Source organism: Rhinopithecus roxellana, chromosome 1 (assembly GCF_007565055.1).
Source record: "Rhinopithecus roxellana isolate Shanxi Qingling chromosome 1, ASM756505v1, whole genome shotgun sequence".
Classification (NCBI taxonomy): domain Eukaryota; kingdom Metazoa; phylum Chordata; class Mammalia; order Primates; family Cercopithecidae; genus Rhinopithecus; species Rhinopithecus roxellana.
In genome coordinates, this window is record NC_044549.1 from 123529560 (window position 1) to 123554980 (window position 25421).

The window sequence follows — 25421 nt, forward strand, 5'->3', positions numbered from 1 at the left end:
CTTTCTGGGGGGTGCGGGGAGGAGCGCAGTGGCAAGGAGGAACCAGATGGCTGGAGTCCACTCCGGGTCTGGCCCGTGACCAGTTCCCCAGTGGCCGGTCTCTGGGTCTTGCCCACACATCCTGCCCAGCCTGCAGCTGGTCATGCGCAGGTGTCACTTCCTGCAGTTCACAGTGGGCTCTTCTGTCCCACTGTCAGGCAGGATCCTATGCAAAATATGGGCCTATGGGGAGCGAGGGTGGGCCGGAGAGTGGCATGGATAATGCTGGGTCAGCCAGCCAAAAACAGCTGTTCACAAGAAGCCACCCTGCTCCCGGGCAAGAGGCTCTGTGCCTGCCAGCGGGGCTGGCAAGTCAGGACAACTCCGCCCACGTGTGTCTCCTTCCATGGCCCAGGGTCCCTCTCACTCACCAAGGCCTTTCTGTTGGAGGACCAGAAGCCTCTCTAGAGGAAACCTTCCCCAGGAAGCCTTTGGCCTCCCACCCACGGTGACTTCTGCCACCTACAGATTCCAGGAATTCCCTGGCCGAGCACCTGTCACAGCCAGGTGCTGGACAAGCAGCAGGGGACCTGTGCAGGCTGAGGAAGCCATTTGGTTTTATATTTGGGAAACAAAGCAAAGAGAGACCCCACTATATTCCTGATACAAAAATCAGGAAGTTAAGCTTTTTCATCAGTCGTGGCTGGTGATGAAGATGTAGACTATCCCTGAGGGGCCTCTCTACCCAGGGGATGGGCCAGAATCTCCGGGAGTTGGTGAAACAATTCGTGGTTATCAAAAGGGAAATATGGGTCTTAAAGACTGAAAAGCACTGATCTAGGAAAAAAATCATTGTCAGGCATGGTGGCTCATGCTTGTAATCCCAGCACTTTGGGAGACTGAGATGGGAGGTAAGGCTTGAGCCCAGGAGTTTGAGACCAGCCTGGGCAACACAGTGAGATCCCATCTCTACTCACAAAAAAAAAAAAAAAAAAAGGAAAGAAAAAAATTACCTTTGTAGAGCTCTTTTCTTATATGATCTTTTTATAGTCTTGCCTTCTTTCCATAAGTGGCAAGGGACTGAGACACATCTGGCATGCAGCACACACAGCATAGTCCAGGCCCTAGAGAGGCACATGTTACATTATCAAAAGGCAAAGGCTGCTGTGTTCAGGCAGGTCTAGATGCAGATCCTGGCTCTGTCCTTACTAGCTGTGATCCTGGGAAAGTCACTTCCATACTGAGACCTTTTTCATTTCATAAAATGAGAACGTCACCTGTCACACAGGGCAGTGAAGACACAATGAAAAATGCTCTGAACAGTGCCTAGGATACAGCAGGTGGTCCACAAATGCTGCTGCCCACTCTTCCAGCAACTGCACCTGCCTCCGGAGACAACATATGGGGTCTGGAGGAGAATGTGACACTCTCAAAGCTCTCTGCTTTCTAACTGGTGAAGCCGCAAACTCACAGCTCAGGAAGTTCTCATCAGACTGGGCCCAGCCCCAGAGGCCTGCTGCACCCATTCATCCACCCACCACCACCACCACCACCAACTCCCTCTCCAAAGGCCCCAGCCAAAAGTCAGCTGGGGGCAGGGGACACCTCCACAGACATTGGTCATTCAGGTTTTATTTATGACAACTTCTTAGAACACACACATCCAATCTAGGAACAGAAATGTACAACATGAGGCTTAAATAAGTTTCATACACTATGTACAGCCATCGGCAGAGGTACAAAACATATATACACCTTGTGCTAGTCACATCGCGGAGGACAGCAGGAGCCTAACGAAGCCTGCAGCCTGGGCAGGGCATGATTGCTAGAAAAGAGCTGGTGGTCAGGGGGGCAGGGCCCTGATTCATCTCAGGGGTCTTCTCTGACCCTCGGCTCTTTGTGAAGCAGTTTCTACTTCCTACTTCCCTGCAAGGCCCTCAGGACATGGTTCATGGGACTGAACTGGGGTGTGATGGGGGCTTCAAGATCATGAGTGCTGGGGATGGGGCAGGGGACAGAACAAAGATATCAAAGAAGACACAGAACTTTCCCTGCAAAATCTGTCCTTGCACATAAGAGGGCAGGGAAGGATCTGGGAGTCAAGAGAGGAGGGCCAGGCCCAGGAAGGCCTGTGGGGCATTGGCCACTGACCAGGAGGCTATGCCGAGCGAGGAGAGCAGCGAGCAGTTGCCTGTTCGGGATGGCAAAGGGACACATACCACAGGTCCGGGACACACAGTGGGAAGTCACTGCTCCTGCAGGGCAGGTTCTGCCCACACAAACACGATGGTGAACAGACCAGGCACAGGCAACAACCAGGGGATATGCCTGCTCCCAGCCCAGACCACATCGGGGGAGGTCCCCCAGAGCTGAGAGTTAGCAGGGCAAAGAAGTGTTATGTTCCCTAACTTCACTGCAGCCGCCTGCCGGTGTCTCCCTCCACCACATCAGGCATATGAGAAAGTCCCCGTGACCTCGTATTTTCCCTATGTGGTTTTGTGCTTTAAACTGCCCTCTGCCCAGGTCACACAGCCCCAGACAGGCAGCAGGGCTGGGCAGCTGAGGGTGAAGAGATTCCTAGGCTGAATCCAGGGTGAGGCCATTCCCAGATCCACCGCTGTCCCTTCCCAAGGGGCTGAAGGTGGCACTCTGACCACCTCAAAGGCTTGGGTGTGCCAGCCTCCGCCTGTTAGTCTTTCCTCCTTCCTTGGAAATCTCTCAAGACAACTCCAGGCGCTGCCTTTGAGAGTTCCGGTTGCCTCAGAGGAGTCCGTCACTCACATGAAAGCAAATACTGAACTGACTGATAGTGAGGACAGGGCCCCAGCACAGGACTATGCTGAAGAGGCCCAAGGGCAGTGGGGATGGAAGACTCCTTCTATCCAGGGAACCCGCTCATAAGCTTCGAAAGCACAAAGTAGGGCTTGACCCAGGAGACAGGGAATCAGAGCAAGCTCTTCAGGCTCACTAGGGCTAGGACTCAGCCTGAATTCAGGTGTTTAGAGATTTGGGGTGTGGGGTTTAGACAGCGCTTTACTCCTGGTCCCATGGTATACAGATGTGGCTGGGCCTGACAAGGCTCAGATCTTAAGATGGGCACAGAAGGGCGAGAAGTTAGCTGATGAGTCCCAGAATTAGCACGAGCCATGGGCCAAGGCCTGGTCTGAGCAAGGGCAGCCCCCTGTCCCAGACACAGGCATCCCCAATCTCACCTTGGACAGAGCCAACCTGGGAGGAACTTCCCGGGCCCAGGTCTATCAAGTCTGCCTGCGAGACCCTGCCATTGTGCTCAAATCACAACCATTTTGTGCTTCCAACACTTAGGGTGCTTGTGCAGTGAGTGGAGCTGGGGGCCTGCCCCCTAACGATGGACCCTGGACATCCCCGAAAGAGTGGGCAGAGACTCCAACTCTCATGGAGCACAACTTGGGGTGTCTCAGGGATGTTGGGCTCAGGGCTCCTGAAGGACTTCAAGTTTAGAGAGTCAATGACACTTGCCAGGACAGCAGAGCTGGCCCCGCCGTGAGGTAGCTGGCCCATCGGAAACACCAGAAAATGGGCAGTGATGACGAGCACCTCTCGCGGGGCCGTAAGACCACACTTCATGCAAGAACACGCCTTGCAGCTACAGTGCAGTCACCCCAGATGGGGCATCCCCGGCCCGGCTGTGGGAGCTCCGGGGACAGAGTCTTATGTGTTTCTATCACTTGTAAACAGTCATGCGGACGGATTCTTTCTTACAGGTTGCAAGGTCAAAACCTTCTGTTCAGGTGGGGAGCGATGGAGAGGAGTGGGAAGAGATTTGTGGCCACATCTCAGAGCTAAGGGGTTACCCAGCACCCCCAAGGGTGGCCAGAGGAAGAAGGATTTCCAGTCATTGCAGACAGACTGTTCAGGTCCCGGGAGACCAGCATCTGAGGCAGTCTCCTTCCTGCCATCAGCGGCCCCAGACTTCAATACCACTTCCAGCAGGGCCAGCACCAGCAGGACAGCCTTCTTAGCCTCTATGGCAGCTCCGAGGAGGGCACGGGGAAGGGACCAGGCCTCACTTAACCTCCACTGGGGCCTGCCTCCCCACCACACTGGGTGCCACATGGAGAGGGCTCCAAGGGCCCCGGCCCAAGATGGAGAGGAGCCAAGGGCAGAAACACAGAACTACCTCCGGTAAGTCCAAGTCACTGCGTCCTCTGAAGGGAGGTGGCGCTGGTTCTTGGCTCCCAGACTGAAGCCGGGAAGCACAAGACCAGCGAAGCAAGGGAAAAACAGGGTGGGCAACTTTGGGTGGGGGTGGGGCGGGGGAGAGGGATGGAGCTCAGTACCTCCCAAGGCCCACTCCTGTAATTCCAGAGTTTCCCCAATAGGGGGCGCCAAAACACTGATTTAACAACCTCCCCGGAGCTCGGTGTCCCGAGCTCGGTGTCCCCAGCCCCGGGGCAAAGAAACTGCCAACTCTCTCTTCCTTGATAATTTCCTGCAAGGGAGGGCCTGCGCTCCATGCCAGTTTTAAGGCTGAAAATGTGTCTCCTGAATAACCAGAGAGAGAGAAGCTGGAGAGACTCCCCGGCCCAGTGGGGGGCTGCAGGGCTGGGGAGGGGCGGGGGCCAGGGTGCCGGGCCGTCTTCCCCATCCAAGCTGCCTCCCAGCAGACACAGCCCCCACGCTGCTTCCTACGTGGCCCACGCAGGACTCTGGGGTGGAACCCCGGGGCCTGGGCTGTGGGGTGAGCGCCCCCGCCTTCCCAGGGGCGCTGGCACCAGACCTCGCGAGTGAGAAGACACATGTGGTGCCACGGGCATGGCTGGTGTAAGGCTGCCCGGCACGGGTGCCAGGCCCCGGGACGGAGGAAGGCACTGAGCGTCAGGCGGCCTAGAGGCCAGGGGGTATGCTAGAAGGCTCCCTGGGGGCTGTGTCGGGGACAGGTCCAAGCTGCAGAGTGAAAGGAGCAGTTCCCTCCTCCGCAAAGCAAACAGAGGAGGCGGCCCTGGAGGGCCGGGGCAGCGGACTCCCTTTGGAATTTCTGGCCCCCAAGAGCTGAGGGAAAGAATATATGGGAAGAAACTTCAAGTCAGTTTCCAGGAGGCAATAGCAAAAAATAAAAATAACAAAATAAATAACTGAAGTATTTCTGACTGTCTCCCCAAAGGAATCTTTCTAGCAGCTCTACCTTGGCCCCATCCGAAAGGGACCCCAGGGAATTGCTGGGGCCAGCTGGGGCTATCTGCGGGTGGCCAGAGGGTTAAGGGTTAGCTGCAAGGCCCAGCCGCCCACACCTGGTTTCCTTAGCTACCTGAGGACTATCTTTTTGGGCTCAGAGGCAGGTGCAGTGGCTCTAGAGGCTGGGCTGGGAGATGAGGGGAGGCCAGCTCCTCGGAAGGGTGGGATGGGGCCAGGCTGCTGCACTTCCCCACAGGGCCCCACCACTGGGCCAAAGGCCTGAGAAAGGGGCAGAGCCAGTTCAGCAGGAGACATTGTGGCCAGGACCACTGGGAGTGGAACAAGAAGGGATAATGCCCTTTGGCTTCACAGCTTAATTTCCTCCCCAGCCTCTCTCTCACCCAGAGGCTCCTGAGAGGCAGGAGAGGGACTGAGGGAACAGTGTCCTGTGGGAAGGCCAAGGGAGAGGGAGGAGGACAGGAGAGGGGGCCACGCTCTCTGTCCCCAGGGCAGCTGGCCCCATTGGCTGAGTCACAGCTTCCCTTCCATGCTGTCCAGGCTGCCGGAGTCGAGGGTCCGGGGGCATCCCTCTGACCTCACTCCTAGGGTGGGCCGCTGTGGGGTAACCGCCGGACACTCCAGAACTTCACCGTCAGGTCACTGGGGTGGAGGACAAAGTGGAGGGGCATGGGTCAGCTCTTACAGTGAGCTTGGCTAGCTGCCCCCAAAAGTAGAGGATGAACTGGATTCCCCAAACTCCCCAAATGTGGTTGGGGCTGGGAGGCAAGCATCGCTTACGGGGAGGTGGACTGCAGGTGGTGGGGTGCTGGGCAGATGGAGAGGCCTGTGCACTCGGAGGCCCCCGGGGGAGCTTTGTCATGGGTTTTTTTTGGGGGATGTTTTGTTTTGTCCAGGCCTGAAGTCCCCCCATCTGCTCCCTGGCACCCATCTCCTGGGGCCTGTCCCACTGTTCATGCTCGGGAGAGGATGATGGAAGCAGGAGGGACAGGCAGGGCACCTCTCTGGGCCAGGCAGGACAGGAAGGGAGAGGAAGAAGGAGGAGTAAAATAATCTCATACCGTTAAGAAGCAGCTCAGATCGAAGTGGGGAAAGAGAGGGAAAAGGAAAGAGGGGGAAAGGAAAGAGGGGAAGAATGAGAGAGGAGACAGGGAGAGATGGGGAGGGTCAGGGCAGGGTGGTGGCGCGGCCCTTTATGGCCAGGACTCGGCGAGGAAGGCAGGGGGTGAGTCCAGGGACGTAATTCCACAACTTTACCCGGCAGTCACTGTGGGGGGAGAGAGGCGAGGACAGAGAGGAGAGGTGGGAGGAGATGGGAAGGGGAAGGGACAGAAGGGACAAAGTCGGAACAAGAAAGGAAGCCGTCTGAGCAGCACCCCATGGGACAGACGGCCTGGGGCTCCCCAAGCAGGGGCCAGAGCAGGAGGCGTGTGTAAGAGACATGGTCTGGGGACTGGCAGGGCTGCTCTGTGCTCTGAGAGATACCTGGACGGGGGAAGACAGCCAGGGCAGGGGAGGGTAGGAAGGGCTTGGAGACAAGCGGGCAAGGCCTGGCCCGGGGCCCAGTACCTTCCTCCTCCCCTGCCTAGCGCAGTGCCCAGCATATGGTGGGCACCCACTGAAGGCTGGCACGGGCTAGGTATGCAAAGGAGGCCACCATGGAATCTGCTCTGTGAACTGAGCCGGCGGGGACAACGGCAGGGCCCTAAGCCTCCCAGCCTCCCCTGCCCATACCAGGAGATGAGGGGAGCAGAGGCAGATCTCTCTGTCCAGCACCCACCTGGAGGCTGTGAAGATGTGCTTGGCATTGGTGCAGATGGCATTGATGGGGCTGTCGTGGCCCTTGATCTCACCGATGGGCGTGAAGTTGTCCACATTCCAGACCTTGATGACGCCCGCACGGCAGGCGCTGAGCAGCATGGGGCGGCCTGGGATGAAGGCCAGGGCGCACACCCAGTCCTTGTGTGCATTGGGGATTTGCTGCGGGAGGATCAGGGCTGGTGAGGGCTGGGGGAGGTGGTGAGGGAGAGAACCTGCCCCAGGGTCCCTCTTGCTAGTAGTGGAGCTACTTCCAGGGTCCCCTGGCCTCTAGACCTGCCACACAGGCAGGTGACACTGGTTCCAGGAGCCATGCTAGGGTGGCCTGTGCTGTGGGCTTTAGGGGACCAGAGATGGGTCCCTCTGCTCTTCTTCCCAGGTTCAAGGCTAAGATCCTGCCCTGGCAGAGAACCCTTCAGCCCTCACATGGGTCAGGCTAAAACACAAATGCTCCCAGGAAAGGAATTGGGTAACTGAGCTTCACATTCAAACGCAAGAGCTGAGAGCAAAGGCTTTGCTGAGGGCAGGTTGCCTAACGGGGAGATGTGGCATCAGGAAAGGCCGTGGGTGGAGAAGGCAGGATAGAGACAGTGGAGGAAGAGGGAGAACAGGAGGACTTGGGCAGCTGTGAAAACCATCCGGCCTGGGGCCCACAAGTCCAGGCCCCAGGGTCTCCAAGGCTCTGCGTGTGCTACAGGAACGACCCCACCTAAGTCTACCCTCTCCCCTTCCTCCTGACCCCACCTGGATGAGCTCCTGCTGGTCTAGGTCCCACTTCTTGATGCCATTATCTCGGGAGCCACTGAACAGGATGTCTCCCTGGATGGCGAGACACTCGATGCCGTCGTAGTGCGGGGGCTCAAAGTTGTGAGTGGGGCCAATGGTGCCCGTCACACCCTCACCCAGCTCGAACATCTGCGGGAAGAGGGGCCAGTAGGGAGAGGCCAAGTGGGAGGAGGGAAGGCAGGGCCTGCAGCACTGTGGACCCAGGGGCCTGAAGACACAGGAGTCTGGCTAGGGTGAGAGCCACTGCCCTCTGGGGAGAGGAGCTTCCCAGCAGGTGAAGGTTCCTGGAGGTGGGGCTGCTCCTTCCAAGGGCCTGGGAACACTGACAGTTCAGGTCTTGACCCTTCCCGTGGACACTGGGGCAGGGGTGGGAGGAGACCAACTCAAGTAAAGCAGGGGTGAATCAGCTCATCACGCCGAGACCCCACAGCTCAACGGGCAGCTGCTAAGGAGAAAGGCGGGTTTGGGGTGTGAGCCTCCCTCTAGAATTCTTTTGTTTTTTACTAAATATTCACCATAATCCCACCACCCCTGAAAACCCTGCTTCCTTTCAGTTTCTTTTTTGTTAGAGATTAAGTCTCACTCTGTTGCCCAGGCTGGAGTACAGTGGCTCAAACTCAGCTCACTGCAACCTCTGCCTCCCAGGTTCAAGCGATTCTCCTGCCTCAACCTCCCGAGTAGCTGGGACTACAGGCACCCGACACCATGCCTGGCTATGTTTTGTATTTTTAGTACAGACAGGGTTTCACCATGTTGGCTAGGCTGGTCTCAAACTCCTGACCTCAAGTGATCCTCCCACCTCAGCCTCCCAAAGTGCTAGGATTATAGGCGTCAGCCACCACGCCTGGCCTGCTTCCTTTCAGTTTCTGACTGTGTATGGACAGTTTTCAATGGCATAATCAGAGAGCAAACAAATTAGTGTTGTTTGTCTACTTCACGTTTGGTTTGCTATTTATCATTTTAATAGCCGCAATGCATCCCATTTAGTGGATTTTCCATAATTTGATTGTTATTCTACCCTTCAACATTTAAGTTATGAATTTTTCACCAGTTACAAAATAATGCTGCAATCTATAACTTTCTGCACATAACTTCTTGCCTTCTTTGGGGTGATTTCTTCAGCAAACATCCCCAGAAGGCTTCTAATTTTTCGTGGGTACTCCCAAGGCAACAGAGGGCAAAGACTGGGGAGAGTGGAAGACCAGCCCTGACCCAAGCCTCAGAGCTGAGGCAGCCCCAGATACCTTAACGTAGTGGTCCTTGGAGCCAGTCACCACAAGGTCGTGCTGGCTGGCTGTCTGGGTGACTGTCAGGCACATCACAGGACCGATGTGGCCGGTCAGCTTGCCAACAGGCTGGAACCTGCAGTGGGAAGAGGCCCAGCCGGGGTAGGTAAATTAGAGGGGACCCTGGCTTGGGGTGGGGTGTCTGCCCCAGAACAAATAGGCCTGGTCAGGGTACTCACCCACCCCCGCTTGGTTAAGGCAAGATCAAGAATCTAGACAACAGCTGCCCTGTGTCCCAGCAGTCTCACTAGAGAGGGCACAGGCCCAGCAGCATGGGGTGAATAAAGGTGTTGCTGAGGTCCTACCCACCCTGGGGTGGGTCCCCCTGAGCCAAGACCTGGGGACCTTGCCTGGGCATGCCCATGCCCCCTCTCTCCCCAGGTATCACGCTGACCTGCTAAGCTCCCAGATGCGGACGGCGTTGCCCGAGGCGGCGTACAGCATGGTGCCCGAAGGGCTGAGGGCGATCTGGTTGATCTGATGCTCACCCTGAGCACTGGTGATGGCACGGGTGGACGTGGCGGCACAGGCATCCCCTGAGATCACCTGGCCTGAGGATCTGCCCATAAGGGAGAAAGGCAAGGCCAGAGGTCAAAACAATCCATGTGCACAGTACAGGGAACCAATAAAACGTCACTAAGACCAGCCCAAACAACCCACTTCTTCTAGGAAGTCTTCCTTGACTGACAGAGAAGAGCAATAGCTTCTCCCATAAGTAAGACCCCGGGGAGAGCTCCACTCCAGTCCCCGGTGAGTCAACTCCCCATGTGGCCTGCCCGGGTGCCTGGTCGCTGGCTTGGAAAGATGGTAAGGCTCAGTCATGAGACTGGGTGTGAACCTGGATCTTCTGGAAATCAACCTCTCTGAGTCTCAGTTTCCTCATCTGTTAAAAGAAATGATTATACCCATTCTGTTTACTTTCTTTTTTTTTTTTTTTCTGAGATGGAGTTTCGCTCTTGTTGTCTAGGCTGCAGCGCAATGGCGTGATCTTGGCTCACCGCAACCTCTGCCTCCCGGGTTCATGCGATTCTCCTGCCTCACCCTCCTGAGTAGCTGGGACTGTAGGCACGCACCACCATGCCAGGTTAATTTGGTATTTTTAGTAGAGACGGGTTTCTTCATATTGGTCAGGCTGGTCTTGAACTCCTGACCTCAGGTGATCCACCTGCCTCAGCCTCCCAAAGTGCTAGGATTACAGGCATGAGCCACCACACCCAGCCTGTTTACATTTATTTATTTGTTTGTTTGACATGGAGTTTCACTCTTGTTGCCCAGGTTGGAGTGCAAGGGCGCAATCTTGGCTCACTGCAATCTCCGCCTCCCGGGTTCAAGCCATTCTCCTGCCTCCGCCTCCTGAGTAGCTGGGATTACAGGCATGTGCCACCATGCCTGGCTAATTCTGTATTTTTAGTAGAGATGGGGTTTCACCATGTCGGTTAGGCTTGTCTAGAACTCCTGACCTTAGGTGATCTGCCTGCCTCGGCCTCCCAAAGTGCTGGGATTATAGGCGTGAGCCACCGTGCCCAGCCTTGTTTACTTTTTTTTAAAGACTCAATTTTTTTTTAGGCTAGTTTTAGGTTCACAGCAAAACTAAGCATAAGATACAGAGATTTCTCACATGCCCCTGCCCCCACACAGGCACAGTCTCCCCTGTTACCAACCAGAAAGCTGCCTGGGTTTTCATTATGAGCCCATGTTGATGTGTTGTTATTGCCCGCGTCCACAGTTCATGTTCGGGTTCACTCTTGGTGTTGTACATTCTAAGGGTTTGAACGAATGTATAATGGCATGCATCTACCATTACAGCATCGTACAGAATCATTTCACTGCCCTAAAAACCCTCTGTTTACTTTATTTATTCATTATTATTATTTTTTGAGACAGGGTTTGCTCTATTGGCCAGATTGGAGTGCAATGGCACAAACATGGCTCACTGCAGCCTCGACCTCCTGGACTCAAGCAACCCTTCCACCTCAGCCTCCTGAGTAGCTGGGACTACAGGCACGCACCACCATGCTCAGCTAATTAAAATATTTTTTTTGTAGAGACAGGGTTTCCCTTTGTTGCCCAGGCTGGTCTTGAACTCGTGGTCTCAAGTGATCCTCCTGCTTCAGCCTCCAAAATACCTGGGATTATAGGCATGAGCCACTGTGCCCAGCCTGTTTACTTTTTAAGGATCAAATTAATAGATTGTAGCTTACAGTGTTAATGTAAGGATGTAGTAGGACTTCTGCTAAAAAAACAAAAACAAAAACAAAACAAAACAAAAAAAACCTTTATTTCGCAAGGCTCTTGGTCTCAGTTCTGCCTCCCCTGCCCTATGCCTGTGTGTCTGAGACTGTCGGGGCAGGGCTCAGGGCCATGACTGGGTAGTCGCCTACACAGGCAGTGTCCAGCATGGCTTTGGGGGCTCGCCCTGTTTCCTAGCTCCTCTTTCAGACTCATAAGATGATATCTAACACACCTCAAGGGTCAGGGCTTGGGGGACTGGGCTGTGGGTAGAGGCCAGGCAGGCCAAAAATTCCTCTAGTGGTGCTACCTCAGACACTGTCTCCCAAACCAAGAGATCTCACCTTGTACCCCAGGGTCAAGCCAAGTTCATAGGCTGGTAATGGTCTTTGTGCCCATGTAGCTGTGCTGTGCTGTGCTGAGTGGGTCACTTGGGCTGGGAGCATGTGCACCCAACCCAGCCTGCTGCAGCCCACCACTGCGAGGCAGGCGAGGGGTACTCACGTGAGAGTCCGAATGCACTTGGCTGAGTCCCGGATGTCCCACACCTTGATGTAGGAGGTGGACACGGAGAACACAAGCCCCGAGTGGCTGCAGTACTTGATGGAGACCACATTGTTGGGGTGGCCCTTTAGAGCGGCGATCTCCTGTCCGGTAACCAAGTTCCACATCTTGCAGCTTCGGTCTGTGAGAGATGGGAGGAAGCCACAGGGAAGGGAGGGGTGTCAGCCACTAGGGGGCGTAGCTCTGCCTCTGCAGGGGCTGCCCAGGGTAGGGGAAAGGGATCCAGAGAGCTCCAGAGGATGGAGCTCCAGTTCCAAGAGAGAGAAACACACATACACGTGTGCTCACTGGCATGTGTGTGTGCTAGTAAAAACTCAGGGGAGAGAGAATTCCCTCAGAACTTCAGACAGGGTTCCTCAAGCAAACTTTCCACTAATACCAGAGTTCTGTGAGCCACACTGCTAAAGTGTCCAGGACTAAAATAAAATTCTTAAGCTTTTATGATGCCTGTTCCTCCAAACGCTAATTGCTGACAAAGTAAATGAACCAGGGCAAGCAAATGTTATGGAAAACTTGGAATCAATCAATCACACCTAGATTGACAGTTATCCCCCTACTGCCGTGGAGAGCTATATTTATGCTTGTGTTTTAGTATGTGTGTCTATTATAGACTAGTTCTGTTGGTAAAATGAATGAATGAATGAATGAGTAAATAAAGAATTCTGTATTTACTTATTGAGATATGGTCTTGCTCTGTTGCCCAGGCTGGAGTGCAATTGCACAAACACAGCTCACTGCAGCCTTGACCTCCTGGACTCAAACGATCCTCCCACCTCAGGCTCCTGAGTAGCTGGGGCTACAGGCACATGTCATTGTGACTAATTTTTTATTTTTTGTAGAGACAGGGTCTCACTATGTTGCCCACCCAGGTAGTCTCAAACTCCTGGACTCAAGAGATTCTCCCGCCTCATGCTTCCAAAGTGCTGCAATTATAGGTATGAGCCATTGTGCCCAGCCTGGTAAGATGTTTGACTTTGTTGCTGTAATTAGGTAAGCGTGACTTTGTAAAGTGCTGCTACGATCATAGGGAGTGCCTAGATGTATGAGCTGGGGTGATGTCGGGCAGTGCAAGTACAGGTGGGGCACCTGAGAAGCTTCCTGAAGTTTCCCTGGGAGCTCTGGAAGGAAGTGCTGGATGGAGCCACCAGGTCAGGTATGAAGGAAGGCTTGGCCAAGGATGCATGGGATGGAGGCCTTGAGCCAAGGTAAGAAACAAGGGTAGTAAGTAAATAGACCCCCATATCCTCAACTCCTGGAGTCTCTATGTTCTTATCTCCTTTATAGACCACTCTGACAAAGGAAGCAGGGGTGAGTAGGAGACCCCAACCCTACCTGGCTAGTTGGGGTTCCACGTACCTTTGGACCCTGTGAATAGCAACTCATCCGTGGCATCCAGGCAGAGGATGGGTTTGGTGTGGCCTTCAGCCATGGAGACGCACTGCAGTGGGGCTGTCCGTGCACCCTTGGCTCCTCCAACCGGGGAGATGATGCCCCTTCCCGGGAGAGAGGGAGAGAGGGCATGCTCATCAGCCAGCGAGACCGTGGCCAGGCTGATCAAGGCACGTGTGTGGGACGGGGACAGGGTGGGGAGGGGATGAGGACCTCATAACAGAGACTTTAAGGACTTCAGCCAAATTCCACCAAAGTCTGAGAGCCGGGAATGGGCTACAGAGTGGAGATGGCCTGTCTTAATCAGCAATCTGTCAGTTGCCATCCTGAGCACTTCTGGGGAAGCAAACCCTGTGCTAGGCACAGCTAGAAGGTGCAGGAGGTGTGGGCTCTGTCCACAGAGAGTTCCCGTCTAACAATGTCTGACCCAGATCCTGAGACGTGAATGCACCTGGGTACAGTTGGGCAGGGCACAGGCCCAGGGGCTGGAACTGGGCCCTACAGCTTCCACCAGAAGTTGCATGCTGCTTTAGTTAACCAAGTGTGAGGGAGGGGTGCTGAGAGGGAGGGGTGCTCAGGCCGCCACTCCCATGCACCCTGATCCCAGTAAACCCTTCTGCCAGTGACTGCCTCTGGGGCTGGCATCTTCCAAGCAGAGAGCCATGTGCACACACACACACCCCTTTCAGACCAACGGGGCCAAACCTGTGACTGGCATTTACAAAGGGCTAAATCCCTTAGGGGCTGGCTTGGCTTTGGGGTAGGAGGTTTGGGCTCTCTGGACTGGGGCTGTATGGACGTGGAACGACACCTCCTCGCTCCCATGATGCTGGGGCAGTGAGAATGAGCCTGGCCCAAGTGAGCGTGAGGATTCTGACATATCCAGCTTCCTGATGTTCTGAGGATGATTTATTTTCTCAGTGAGGGTCTTTTGGGATAAGACCCTGGCTGAGTTATGTCTGAAAATATATCCTAGCTTTGTTTCTTTTCCCAAGAGAACGCTGCTCCTGACAGTGACTCTGTGGCCAAGGGTCTACTGAAATGATCAAGGTTTTGCCTGTGGTGCTTCTGGCACAGCTCCCCCCAGACTCTGCCAGGCCCACCCTTGAGGATGGTGGTCGGATATGTCCAGCTGCCAGCCGGGTGCCACACATGCACAAATAACTCCCCAAGCTGCTCCAGCGCTCCGCTTCTGACAATGGTTTGGCTTCACTGCATGGCCATAGAACTATGGCAGAGGGATCACGCTCCCCCCGATGACAGCCTGGCCAGCTGGCTAACATCTTGTGGTGGCAAAGCCTCATGACCCGCAGTAAACCAGACGTCGACACCCAGGGCTGGAGGCTCAAGGAGCTGAGACAGCCTGCCAGGAGAGCCCAGGAAGCTCTCGCCCATGAGGGGCCCTTGGCTGCCAAGGGCTTGGGCCCCCAGGTCCTGAGTCTTACTCCTCATTGTGGGGTGTGGTGCTAGGCTGGTGGGGAGAACCAGCCTCCAGCCATCCCACAGGCTAAGGGAAGGAGAGGTACCCGCACATCTATGTGCCAAGACGTGTGGGCAAGGGGTGCTGCTCCCATGGTGCCCCTCCCAGAGCCAGCGTCTGAAGAGCTCACCCCCAGAACAAGCTGAGGGAATCAGAGGACCCGGAGCACACCACTGGCACCCCCAAAAGGAGCAGCCCTCAGCATTTCCCCTGCCTTCCAGTTGTGGAGAACTCAGCCCCAGCCCAGCATCCCCTAGGCCTCCATGCTGCGCCCCTCCCTGCCCAGGTGAGGAGGGAGAAGAGAACAGGGCCTGCGACAAGCAACTGTGCATCCTCCCCAAGCCCCCAGCTCTAGCCGGTGCAGTCCAAGGCCTTGTGGCCACCCTGAGAGGGAGGAACCATGAGGGTAGGAACAAGTCTGGATAGGGGGGCAGCAGGGAGGGGAGTGGAGGGGCCGCATGCTGAGGACACGGGTGTCAGGCAGGAGGGATGCAGCGAGAGAGAGAGAGAGGAGAGGGTGCCGAGAGTGAGAGTGGGGAACCAAACACGAGAGACATTCTGTGTGTACCTCAGGACCTCCGACAAAGAGGAGTCGCTGTCATCAGACCTGGGGAGGGCAGAAAATTAGCTGGATTAGGGGGTGAGAGGAGACACACACACAGAGGGACGCAAAGGCGGCAGCAGCGTGTGGGGTGGTCAGAGGGCAGGTTATTCTCTTCCAGGGGAGCAGAGACAGGCAGAGGAATGAGGGCCTCAGGAGAGCAGGGGAGGAGGTAGGTGGGCTGGTCTGGGAGCTGGGACTCTCCCCCAGGAGTGGGCCGCCAGGGTCTCTCGGCTTGCAGGGGAGGAGCAAGGACGGGGCCACGGGGAGACATGGGAGCACCAGCTCCACCCGTGGGGAGATGTTTCCGGAGCTGTTTGCTGGTTCCAAGCTCTCTGGCTGCCCCATCACACAAGCTGGGGGCACCTGCCCCACCCCAGCAATGCTCATACCTGCCCAAGGCTGAAGGAAGCCATGCCTGATCCTACCCCTCCCTGGAAGCTGGCTTCTTCCAGCAGTTCCTCAAGGGCTTACTTATTTACAAAGCCCACTATCCCCAGGGGGCCCACTGCCACAGTGCCTAGAAGCTGGCTCTGCATCATGCACAGGCTCCAAGACCTGGACCACTGGACAAGACCAAGGCCTCCAGAAGACCACCAGGCTGGGATGGGCAGAGTCCTGCCCCAATCCTTCCAAAAAGGGGACCTGCTGATTGTGACAACATGGAGATGGGCTAGGAGTGATCCACGGCTCCCCGCACAGCAGTCTGGGCCAAGATAGGTTTGGGGAAGGAGGTGTCTGGGGTGCCAGGTCTGCCGGGCTCTGACTCCTGGGCTCAGCATTCATCGAGTAGTATTTTGACCCAGGAAGGGGCATTTCTGTGAGGAGATGGGGAAGGTGGACATCAGGCAGTAGATACAAGGACAAGTATTTTCTAGCATGAGACTCCCCTGAAGGACACAGCAGTGTCGTCCCTGGGGCAGGGAAGCATTCAGGGAGTTAAGAGAGGAGCCCTCTTGAGGGCTGCAGAGAGCAAAACAGGACCAGGGTGGGCCCAGCAATGCTGGGGAGCCCAGAGCAGCACATGGAGGATAGGGTCCTTCCCATTCCTGAGGCACAGCAGGCAGGGGCTGGAAGTCCCAGGCTCTGAGTGCAATTCTGTCACTTTCCAGGTGAACATCCCTGGCTCCCTCTTTGAGTTTCATTTCCTCTTATGTGAAACAGGGAAGACAGTTCTCGTGGTTGTTTTACTGCCTAATGAAATCACATATATGAAAGCAGGTTGTAAAGCACAGGGAGAAAGCCTTCTGAATGCAGGGGAGGCTGTTAACATAAACCACACCGTTAGTCATTAGAGTCTTGCATCAGGAGCTGTGCATATAGGTGGACCCGAACCTGCCTAAGGAAGGCAATTTGGGGGTCTGGTCTCTTTCTGCTGGGAGAATACACAGAGTGGAGTGGCTGACGCTGAAGGAAGGGGCTTCAAGCAGACTCAAAGCAGCAGCAGAGGTGGATTAAAGGGCAGCTCTGGAGAGCCCTCGGACACCTGCCCCATGCGACCAGCCCGCCTGACTGCCCGGCCCCAATCCCTGTGGCCTCCTTCTTGCCCTCTCCTGAGGGCCTGGCATGCTCAGGTGAGAAGGGCCCATGGTCAGTACAGGAAGCAGAGAAATGCCAGGAGAGCGCATCAGGGCGTCAGCTCTTGGGGGGCTGGAACTTCAGGCTGGGGTTGGCTTGGCCGCCTGAGCCCTCCTCCAGCAAGGACCGTCCACAGGCTCCCCATTGCCACCTCGGTGCCCTCCCCGCCTTGCTCCTCAGCCCTGCTTACTTGTCCAGCGCTGACCCCTGGCTCTGATTACTGGTGAGACGAGAGAAGACATTTCGGTCATTGCGGGGCCGAGTGGGAGGGGATGATGGTGGCGTGAATCCCACATCTGTGGACCTGGTGAGTCGGGACAGAGGGCAGCCTGTTAGTGACCACCCCTGCCCACAGGCCCCCACTTGGTGCTGGGCTTCCACCTTCTGCCTTGGCTGTGAGGCCCGCAGAGCAGGGCCTGCTGTGCAGTATTCTCAGAGCTCAACACTCAATTAAACTCCTGGATGCTGTCTTTAAACATCAGTCCTCATCATTCGCAGATTCCATATTTGGGGATTCACCTATTTATTAAAATGTATTTGTGGTCAGGTGCGGTGGCTCATGCCTGTAATCCCAGTAAATGGAAAGGCCGAGGTGGGAGGATTGCTTGAACTTAGGAGTTTGAGACCAGCCTGGGCAACATGGAGAGACCTCAACTCTACAAAAAGTAAAAAAATTAGACGGGCATGGTGGTGCATGCCTGTAGTCCCAGCTACTTGAGAGGCTAAGGCAGGAGGATCGCCTGAGCCTGGGAGGTAGAGACTGCAGTGAACCCTGATTGTGCCACTGTACTCCAGCCTGGGTGATAGAGTAAGACCCTATCTCTAAAAAGAAAAAAATCCTCCTGCCTCCCACCAAGGCAAGTGGCAAGAGGCCATCTTGAGCCCCTGCCTTCCCACTATTTAGCTGTGTGCCACCAAACCTCTTAATTAAGTGCATGGACGAGAAAACCCTGAAAGTCATCCTTCGATCTACAGAAGCTCTGTGGGCCTGGCCCACATGTGGGTGACCAGCTGGGCACTTCCCTGCCATTCTGCATTGATCTCTTTTTCCTTTGAATTTCCCTCCTGCCTCCCTCCCTCCCTCCTTCCTTCCTTCCTTCCTCCCTCCCTCCTTCCCTCACCCTTCTTCCTTCTTTCCTCCCTCCCTCCCTCCCTCCCTTCCTCCCCCCCTTCCTTCCTTCCTTCCTCCCTTCCTCCCTTCTTTTCTTCTTTCCTTCCTTTTCTTTTTTCTGAGATGGAGTCTCGCACTGTCACCCAGGCTGGAGTGCAATGGCGTGATCTTGGCCCACTGCAACCTCTGCCTCCCAGGTTCATGCAATTCTCCTGCTTCAGCCTCCCAAGTAACTGGGATGACAGGTGCACGCCGCCACGCCCAGCCAATTTTTTTGTCTTTTAGTAGAGACTGGGTTTCACCGTGTTGCCCAGGCTGGTCCTGAACTCCGGAGCTCAGGCAATCCACCCGCCTCAGCCTCCCAAAGTGTTAGGATTACCGGCGTGAGCCACTGCATCTGGCCTTTCCTTTGAATTTCTAATCTCCTCTCACACGATAAGGCCTTAAAAAGACCTGAAAGCTCCCCAGAACCCATGGTCACGAAAAGGGGCTGAAGCACCTCACTGCAACAACTGATCCCAGCCACTACAAAGCCACTTGTGTTGGGTGCACATCAGCAAACAGTTTCCAGCACCTGGCTCGGCTATTCACTTTCAAGTGCGTTATAGAGATTACATTTTTTTTTCTTTTTCTTTTCTTTTTTTTGTAGACAGAGTCTCGCTCTGTCACCCAGGCAGCAGTGCAGTGGCACGATCTCAGCTAACTGCAACCTCTGCCTTCTAGGATCAAACCATTCTCATGCCTTGGCCTCCCGAGTAGCTGGGATTACAGGCATGCACCATTATGCCTGGCTAATTTTTATATTTTTAGTAGAGATGATGTTTCACCATATTGGCCAGGCTGGTCTCAACCTCCTGGGCTCAAGTGATCTGGCCGTCTCCGCCTCCCAAAGTGCTGAGATTACAGGTGTCAGCCATCACGCCTGGCCCATTTCTTGAGTCCACACCTGACAGAGTGGGGAAGGGACCACTGGGTGAAGCTGAATGGCTCAGTCAAGCTGGCCCAGGTTACACTGTGCACAAGATGATCAACAGAGCAGAACATCACAGCCACTCATGCACCCAAGGACTAGACTGGTGGTGACTCTGGAGCAGATCTAGAAGGCGATCTCACCTAATGGGCTGCCCTCGGTCGTAGGACTTCCTTCTCGTCAGCGGGGATGTCTCTGCGGCTCGAGACTGCCTGGGGCTGGAACAGAAGAGTCCAGTGAGGCCCAGACCCATCTCCACCCCTGCCCCAACCCACATTCCCGTTCCCGTCCTTACAAAGTGCTGCCCCGGGTAGGCAGGCTGACGGTGCGCGAGACCCTGTCCCGGTAATAGGGGTCTCGGACAGAGAAGCCCACTCCGTCCTCTTTGATCTCAACAAGGGAGGCCAGGGACTTGGTGATGTTTTTGGTGGAGATATCCAGTGGGGGACCCAGGCACTCAGCCGACACAGCTTTCATTTGGGCAGACAGCTTGGGCTCACTCTGGGAAAGAAAGAACAGGGTGGATCAACTTGCCCAAATGGCATGGCACATAAAGGGGAGCCAGGGGAAATTCTATTTTTTTTTTTTTTAGACAGTAGTGCAAACCTGGCTCACAGCAGCCTCAACTTCCTAGGCTCATGTGATCCCCCTACCTCAGCCTCCTTGAGCAGCTGAGACTACAGGCACGGCCACCATACCCGGATAATTTTTACATTTTTTTTCCTGTAGAGATAGGGTCTCACCGTGTTGTCCAGGCTGGTCTTGAACTCCTGGGCTCACAAAATCCTCTGCCTCAGACTCCCAAAGTGCTGGGATTACAGGTATGAGCCATTACACCTAGCCCTCCCGGAAATTCTAACAAGAGAAATGATGCTCTCTTGGCCTAAGGTAGAGGACCTGATGAAAGGACCCAGACAGACATCACCTGTGCTCCACAGCTAAACTCTCAGGGTTTCTGGAGAATCCAGAGCAACTGAAATGGTTTCACTGCCCTTAGTTGGACTACGTAAACACAGAATGCTCAGCCTGACTTCTTTGCGGGTCACCAGCTAATCAGTTTATCTCAAAACTATGCATAATTTGCTATTCCCAGTCTGAAGCTTTTTCCCTCCTTGTCTCCTTAAAAAACCCTGCATCTTGCTTTAGTCTAATGAAACTGATCCCTCGCTATTAGGTAAAGTTCCTTATTGTTGACTCCCATATGGTTGAATTGACTGTGTGCACGTAAGATAACCAGACATGTAGAGGTGGGTTTTGACTCAGAGCATGAGACAGAATCATGGGTGAGGGAAAGGGGATATTTTTGAAAAGCGGGGCCCCTGGTTATGGTGCTATTGCTAGCAGGGTGGCAACAGAGGCTAGCGGTCTCTCTCCCACCTTCCACCCACCTCAGAAGGAATGGGCTGTAACAGGTTACATATCTGGACAACCCCCAATTCCAGGCTAAATTTTCTTGGCACCTCCCTCCCAGCTGGGGACAATATTGTATTATGGCTGAGGATGGAACAGAGCCACAGTAAGCAGGGAACAGGCTGTGGGGAGGCTGGCCCTGTTGCACCCACTGCCTGACTTCCAGCGGGGCTCACCTTGAACTTGAAATCATCATGGCTGGTGGATCCTTTCATGGTGAATGACTGGGAGAAGCTGAAGAAGAAGCAGAGAGAGTTCAGGATCCTGAGGAGCCCCCAAATTCAGGCTCAGCCCTGGGACCTATGGCAACTCCTCCCACCAGCCCCAGGTACATGCTGAGAGCCAGCCTCTCACTCCCAGCTTGCAAACTCACCTCCCCTCAGAGAACTCTGAGATCTCCTCATCGGTGCTGGCATAGCCGTTCTCTGTGGGAGGGCAGGAGGGAGGGAAAGGGGTTGAGAAGCCTCATCCAAGTGTCGGGGGAGGGATGATGGTCTCCCTCCTATATCTCACCCACTGGAATCAGACCAGGGCTCCTGGTGGGGATTAGGGGTGGTTCTAGGGGAAGTGAGGGCCTCCTGGGGGTCCGAGTTCGAGAGCACTGGAGTGCCAAGGAGCTGGCAGCTTCCACCCGCCCCTACCCGTACCCTGCTGCACATTGTAGATGAGTGCCTGCAGCTCGGGGTGAGCCTCGGCCTTCTCACGCAGGGCGTCCAGGAGCAGATGGTTCTGGGAGGAGCCTGCCATATCTGTCTGCCTCAGTCGGCCCTCCAGCAGCCGGATCTGGGCTTCCTTTTGTGCCACTTGCAGTCCCTGGGGGCAGGGAACAAAGCCTGGAGTTACCTCTCCTGACCTGGGGTTGGGGGTCCCCCATATCACACAACCTGCACTCCTCAAGACACCTTGGAGGGCTCCCTTCCAGCTCCCAACATCACCCTTGTACCTAGCACAGACCTGAGAGCGCCGCCAGCCCCCTTAGCTCCCACATACACACATTAAGTGACGGTCACCTTAGGACACACCCTATTATGGGCAAGGTTACGTCCTCCCAAAACTCATATTCATCTACAGCCAAGGAGAGAGGCCCCAGAAGAAACCAGCCCTGCCAACACCTGCACCTTGGACTTCCCAGCCTCCAGAAATGGGAGAAAATAAATCTCTTGTTTGAGGCTCCCAGACTGGTACTTGGTTATGGCAGCCCTAGCAAACTCATAAAGTCCCCAGACACAAAGCAGAGCTGAGAGAAGCTCAGTGGGGCCCGGGGCAGGGGTCAGTCAGCAGAGTCTCCTGTCTCCTTCCAGAGTTACACAGATTCACACCATGTAGGGTCTGTCCCCAGAGACCACAGGCCCCAGGAGAGAAGGAGGCACATCCTCTGGTTAGCTCTCTGTCAAGGAGAGGGGAGAGGAGCCCAAGAAACGTCAAGGGACACCTGATGTTCTGGTGTAAACCCTCCCGGGTGGAATGTGGTCTGTCTGTCGTTCCCCTATGCCCACATACGCACACTTCTCCCTCTACCTCCAACAGACTCAAGCCCAGCTTGGATAGGCTTGGGCCAGACACCCAGGGTCAACTTTAACAGAGGCCCTGCTGTGTGCCAGATGCCAGGCCACATCCCTTACACACAGCATCTCGTTAAAGTCACACAGCAAGCTATACGCTTGGTACGGTCACCCTCTCAGCTTTATGGCTATGGCATGGGAGGGGCAGAGGTTAGGTGGCTTACCTAGCCTGTGAGTGACGCAGGTAAGGAGGAGCCAGTCCCCTGGGCTTCACACTAGGGTATATCACAGAGGCATCTGTGCCCATAGAGACCCCTGCCCAGGTACGCTCCTAGCTTACCTTGTCAATGGATGCCTTGAGGAAGTTGTCTAGCAGGAGGCGAGCTTCAGCCAGGGAGCAGGAGCTGATGACCACGGATGTGTCTGTGGAGTCCAGCTCCTCCTAGGACCGGGAGGCAGAGAGCCCTGTCACCTGGGGCTGCCCCTGCCACCCACTTCTCCCGCCTCTGCCCCACCAGGCCCAGCCTTGCAGATACCTTGGTCTCCTCTAGCTGCACGATGGTGGCCTGGCAGTCGGTGATGCTATCATTGATGTAGTCAATGTTGGCTGCCAGCACCTCGATCTCCTCAGCCAGCTCCTGTAGCCCCTTCTCTTCCTCGGGGCTCTCAGCCTGCAGCCGCTCCCGCTTCTTCCGCAGTGCCTCCTGCAGGAGGAACAGCTCCTCCCTTTTCTGGGGTCGGAGGGGAGGGCGGTGATTGTGATGAAGGAGAGGCCTCAGGTAGCTGCCCAGCCCTGCCCATAGCTCCCACCACAGGCTGGCCTGTGAGGTCCCCCCAGCACCTCGGGATTCCAGAGCAGGCACAAGGAGCAGAGGGAGGTGGGGCGGGGAAAGTCTAAAGAGCCAGAGAAGTTGGAGGTGACAGGACAGGCAGAGGGGTGGGATGGGAGAGAAGGGGGAGGCAGGGTTCACCTTGATGAGTCGCTCCATGTCAGCCTCCAGGTTGACAATGGTCATTCTCTGCATGACAATGTCGATGATCCGTCGCTCCAGGGACTGCCACTTGAGCCTTGCTGCCTTACTGAAGCTCTGGCTGGCCCCCTTCTTCTGGAACTTCTTTCTAGGAGACATAGGCAAAGGGGATTGGATGGGACTCCTTTTAACCTCTATAGCTCCACCGAACCCCCTACCTGGAGCTGACAGCCACGGGGACCCAGAGCACTCCCAAGAGCTTCCCTCTTCCTCACCCTGGTCCTGCCCCATATTCCCACCCCCTCTGCCTGCCAGGCCAGAGGACTGCCAGTCCACCTTACCGGGCAGGCCGGGTGCCATTGACAGTGGGCGCAGGGTGGTCCCCCAAGAAGTGGTTGATTTTGCGGTTCCACTGGCGCACGATGCTGGAGACAGAGCGGGCCCCTGATTCAGCCTCAGATGAGGTAGTGCTGGCCGACACCTCGGCCCCAGAGTCCAGCATGGGTGGCTTTAGTCCTGCACGCCCTGCCACCCGCTCAGACATGGGCTTGGCTAGGCGCCTCAGTGCAGAAACCTGGGGCAGCAGGGAGAAAAGAGGGAGCCGGTGAGCTGGGTGGCCTGGAACCACACAGAAGGGCACAGGTTGAGGTGCCAGGCAGCAGGAACACAGAGGCTGCTCTGTGCTGGACTGGGCTTGGGCTGCAAAAGGGCCAAGGGATCTCTGTTTGATGTGACACGAACACAAAAGAGGCTGCCACCTTCTTTTTTTTTAATGCACAGCTCAGGCATCTGGGAATAGGCCTGCAGTCTGCCCTGCAGCCTGAGCTCTTGTTGAGAAAGGCCCTTCTAATAGGTTGGACACAATTTGGACACCAACTACACTTGCTGAATGGAAGTAGGGAGAGTCAGGGCCACAAGCAGGGCTTGCTTCCCCTCCCTGCCAGCTCTGGCAGAACTGGGAAATAACGCCTTTATTCCACCATGAGGAAGTTGGAGGTCCAAAAGAGAAGGCAAGCAACGCACGCACGCACACTTGCACGTACACATGTGCAGCAGGGCCAAGGCCTCGTCAGCCCCTCAAGTGAGCTCACCTCCTGGGTCTTCCTCCTCAGGACCATCTCCTGCTGCCGCTTCTGGGACTCCAGAGCTCGGATCTGAAACTGTGGGAGACAGAAGAGGGCTGGGCTCCACACTCAGGCACCTCAGCCCTCTCTGTGCACAGGCTGGCTAGCTCTGTAGTTGAAAGCCTGGGCTTCAGGGTGATTCTCATGCAGCCAAACTCTTGATAAAGTGGGACCCAGAGTTGAGCTCCCCTCCCCAGAGGTTGCAGTGAAATCTGCTTTCTCCACAAGGGCAATTTCCTTAGCCTCTTCTTCCCTCCAGTGAGGAGGAATCCTGGAGCGGAGGGCTCAGCCCTACTGGGGCTTCTCTGCAGGGCCTGAAGCTGCACATTTCCGGCTTGCTGGTCACCTTGGGCAAGTTCTTTCCCCTCTCCAGGGCTCAAGTCCCTCCTCTTAACTAAATGTGGGGGCTGGACCAGAAGCCACAGGGTCTCATCTTTCTCTGACAGGCTGCACTGTCCTCCAAGCACGACCACTACCACTTAGGACAGTGGAGATTAAGGCCTGCTTGGTCAGGAGGGGCAGCCAGGTGCACCAGGAGGCTGGCTAGGGCCAAAGGCTCCTTGGAGGCTCAAGGGCCACCCCTCACCTCCTGTCGCCGCTGCTCCTTCTTGAGCTGTGCGATCTCCCGGTTCCTCTTGGTCTCCACTAGCCGCCGCCGCTGCTGCTCCTCACGCATCTGCTTCATCAGGGCTACCTGGGATGGGCAGAGGTGATGGTGGTGAGACAGGGCTGAGAAGCAGGTGGCCCACACTCTCCAGGGAGGGGCCAGCTCTGAGGGCATGGAGCAGGGACAGTGGCGAGCCAGGCAACCCTGGCTTAGGGCCTGGGGGTCTGAAGTGAGGGGTTCTACTTCCCACTCCTCCATAGGAGCTGAAGCCACCTGGGCAACCTGCCAAAAGGAGTGGCCTCACAGCCAGCCCAGCAGTGCAGGTGCTCCACTCTGCAGGGCCCAACTGCGGCCCTCGCTGCTTGGAATGCTACAGCCCCTGGCGGCCCTCATCCACAGCCACTGTCCTGTGGCCATTCCAGAAACAGTCTGGGTTGCTGGAGGCAGGTAACCCTCTTCCCTACTGAAGGCTGAGCTGCAGACAGGGCTGAGGTGAAGGTCAGGGCCCTCATGGCCAGGCTCACGGTGATAGCAATAAAAACCACCATTATTTACTGAGATCCGGCTATATGCCAGGCACCCTCCTCATGACAATCATGAGAGAGACGTTATCGTTCCTGTTTTATAAACAAGGAAATGAGCCTCAGAGAGACAAAAGGACTTAAAGTCATAAAACTAGTAATAGATGGCCTATTCCGAAAACAAATCATTGCCTTCCAGTTGGCTTTTCCTGCAGCCCCAGGGATGGCTCCGTGGTAAGTCAGCAAAGCTAGGGACCAAGCACAGAGAACCTGGACCCCAGAGTTGTTGGAAATGTAGCCAAAGGCACAGAGAGCACCATTAG

The 25421-nt window shown here is 55.5% G+C and overlaps 1 protein-coding gene across 7 annotated transcripts in view; it reads right to left on the minus strand.

Annotated features, from left to right (window-relative positions):
• Window positions 1-25421, minus strand: part of KIF21B (kinesin family member 21B) — a 61054-nt gene that overhangs the window by 3417 nt on the left and 32216 nt on the right. For 2 of the 7 annotated variants that reach the window (XM_030929846.1, XM_030929852.1), the window contains exons 16-35: window positions 24557-24664; window positions 23938-24006; window positions 23188-23420; window positions 22847-22994; window positions 22412-22606; window positions 22216-22317; window positions 21021-21186; window positions 20747-20798; window positions 20550-20607; window positions 19259-19464; window positions 19107-19181; window positions 17073-17186; window positions 15272-15310; window positions 13191-13327; window positions 11775-11955; window positions 9436-9600; window positions 9000-9117; window positions 7714-7884; window positions 6932-7131; window positions 993-1103 (exon numbers count right to left, since the gene is read on the minus strand). In XM_030929846.1, the coding sequence (XP_030785706.1) occupies window positions 993-1103; window positions 6932-7131; window positions 7714-7884; window positions 9000-9117; window positions 9436-9600; window positions 11775-11955; window positions 13191-13327; window positions 15272-15310; window positions 17073-17186; window positions 19107-19181; window positions 19259-19464; window positions 20550-20607; window positions 20747-20798; window positions 21021-21186; window positions 22216-22317; window positions 22412-22606; window positions 22847-22994; window positions 23188-23420; window positions 23938-24006; window positions 24557-24664 (2648 nt within the window). Of the gene's footprint in view, window positions 1-992; window positions 1104-1591; window positions 5794-6243; window positions 6419-6931; window positions 7132-7713; window positions 7885-8999; window positions 9118-9435; window positions 9601-10702; window positions 10802-11774; window positions 11956-13190; window positions 13328-15271; window positions 15311-17072; window positions 17187-19106; window positions 19182-19258; window positions 19465-20549; window positions 20608-20746; window positions 20799-21020; window positions 21187-22215; window positions 22318-22411; window positions 22607-22846; window positions 22995-23187; window positions 23421-23937; window positions 24007-24556; window positions 24665-25421 lie in introns of those variants that run through there. The other 5 variants (XM_010362676.2, XM_030929848.1, XM_010362677.2 and 2 more) reach the window with 5 other exon arrangements.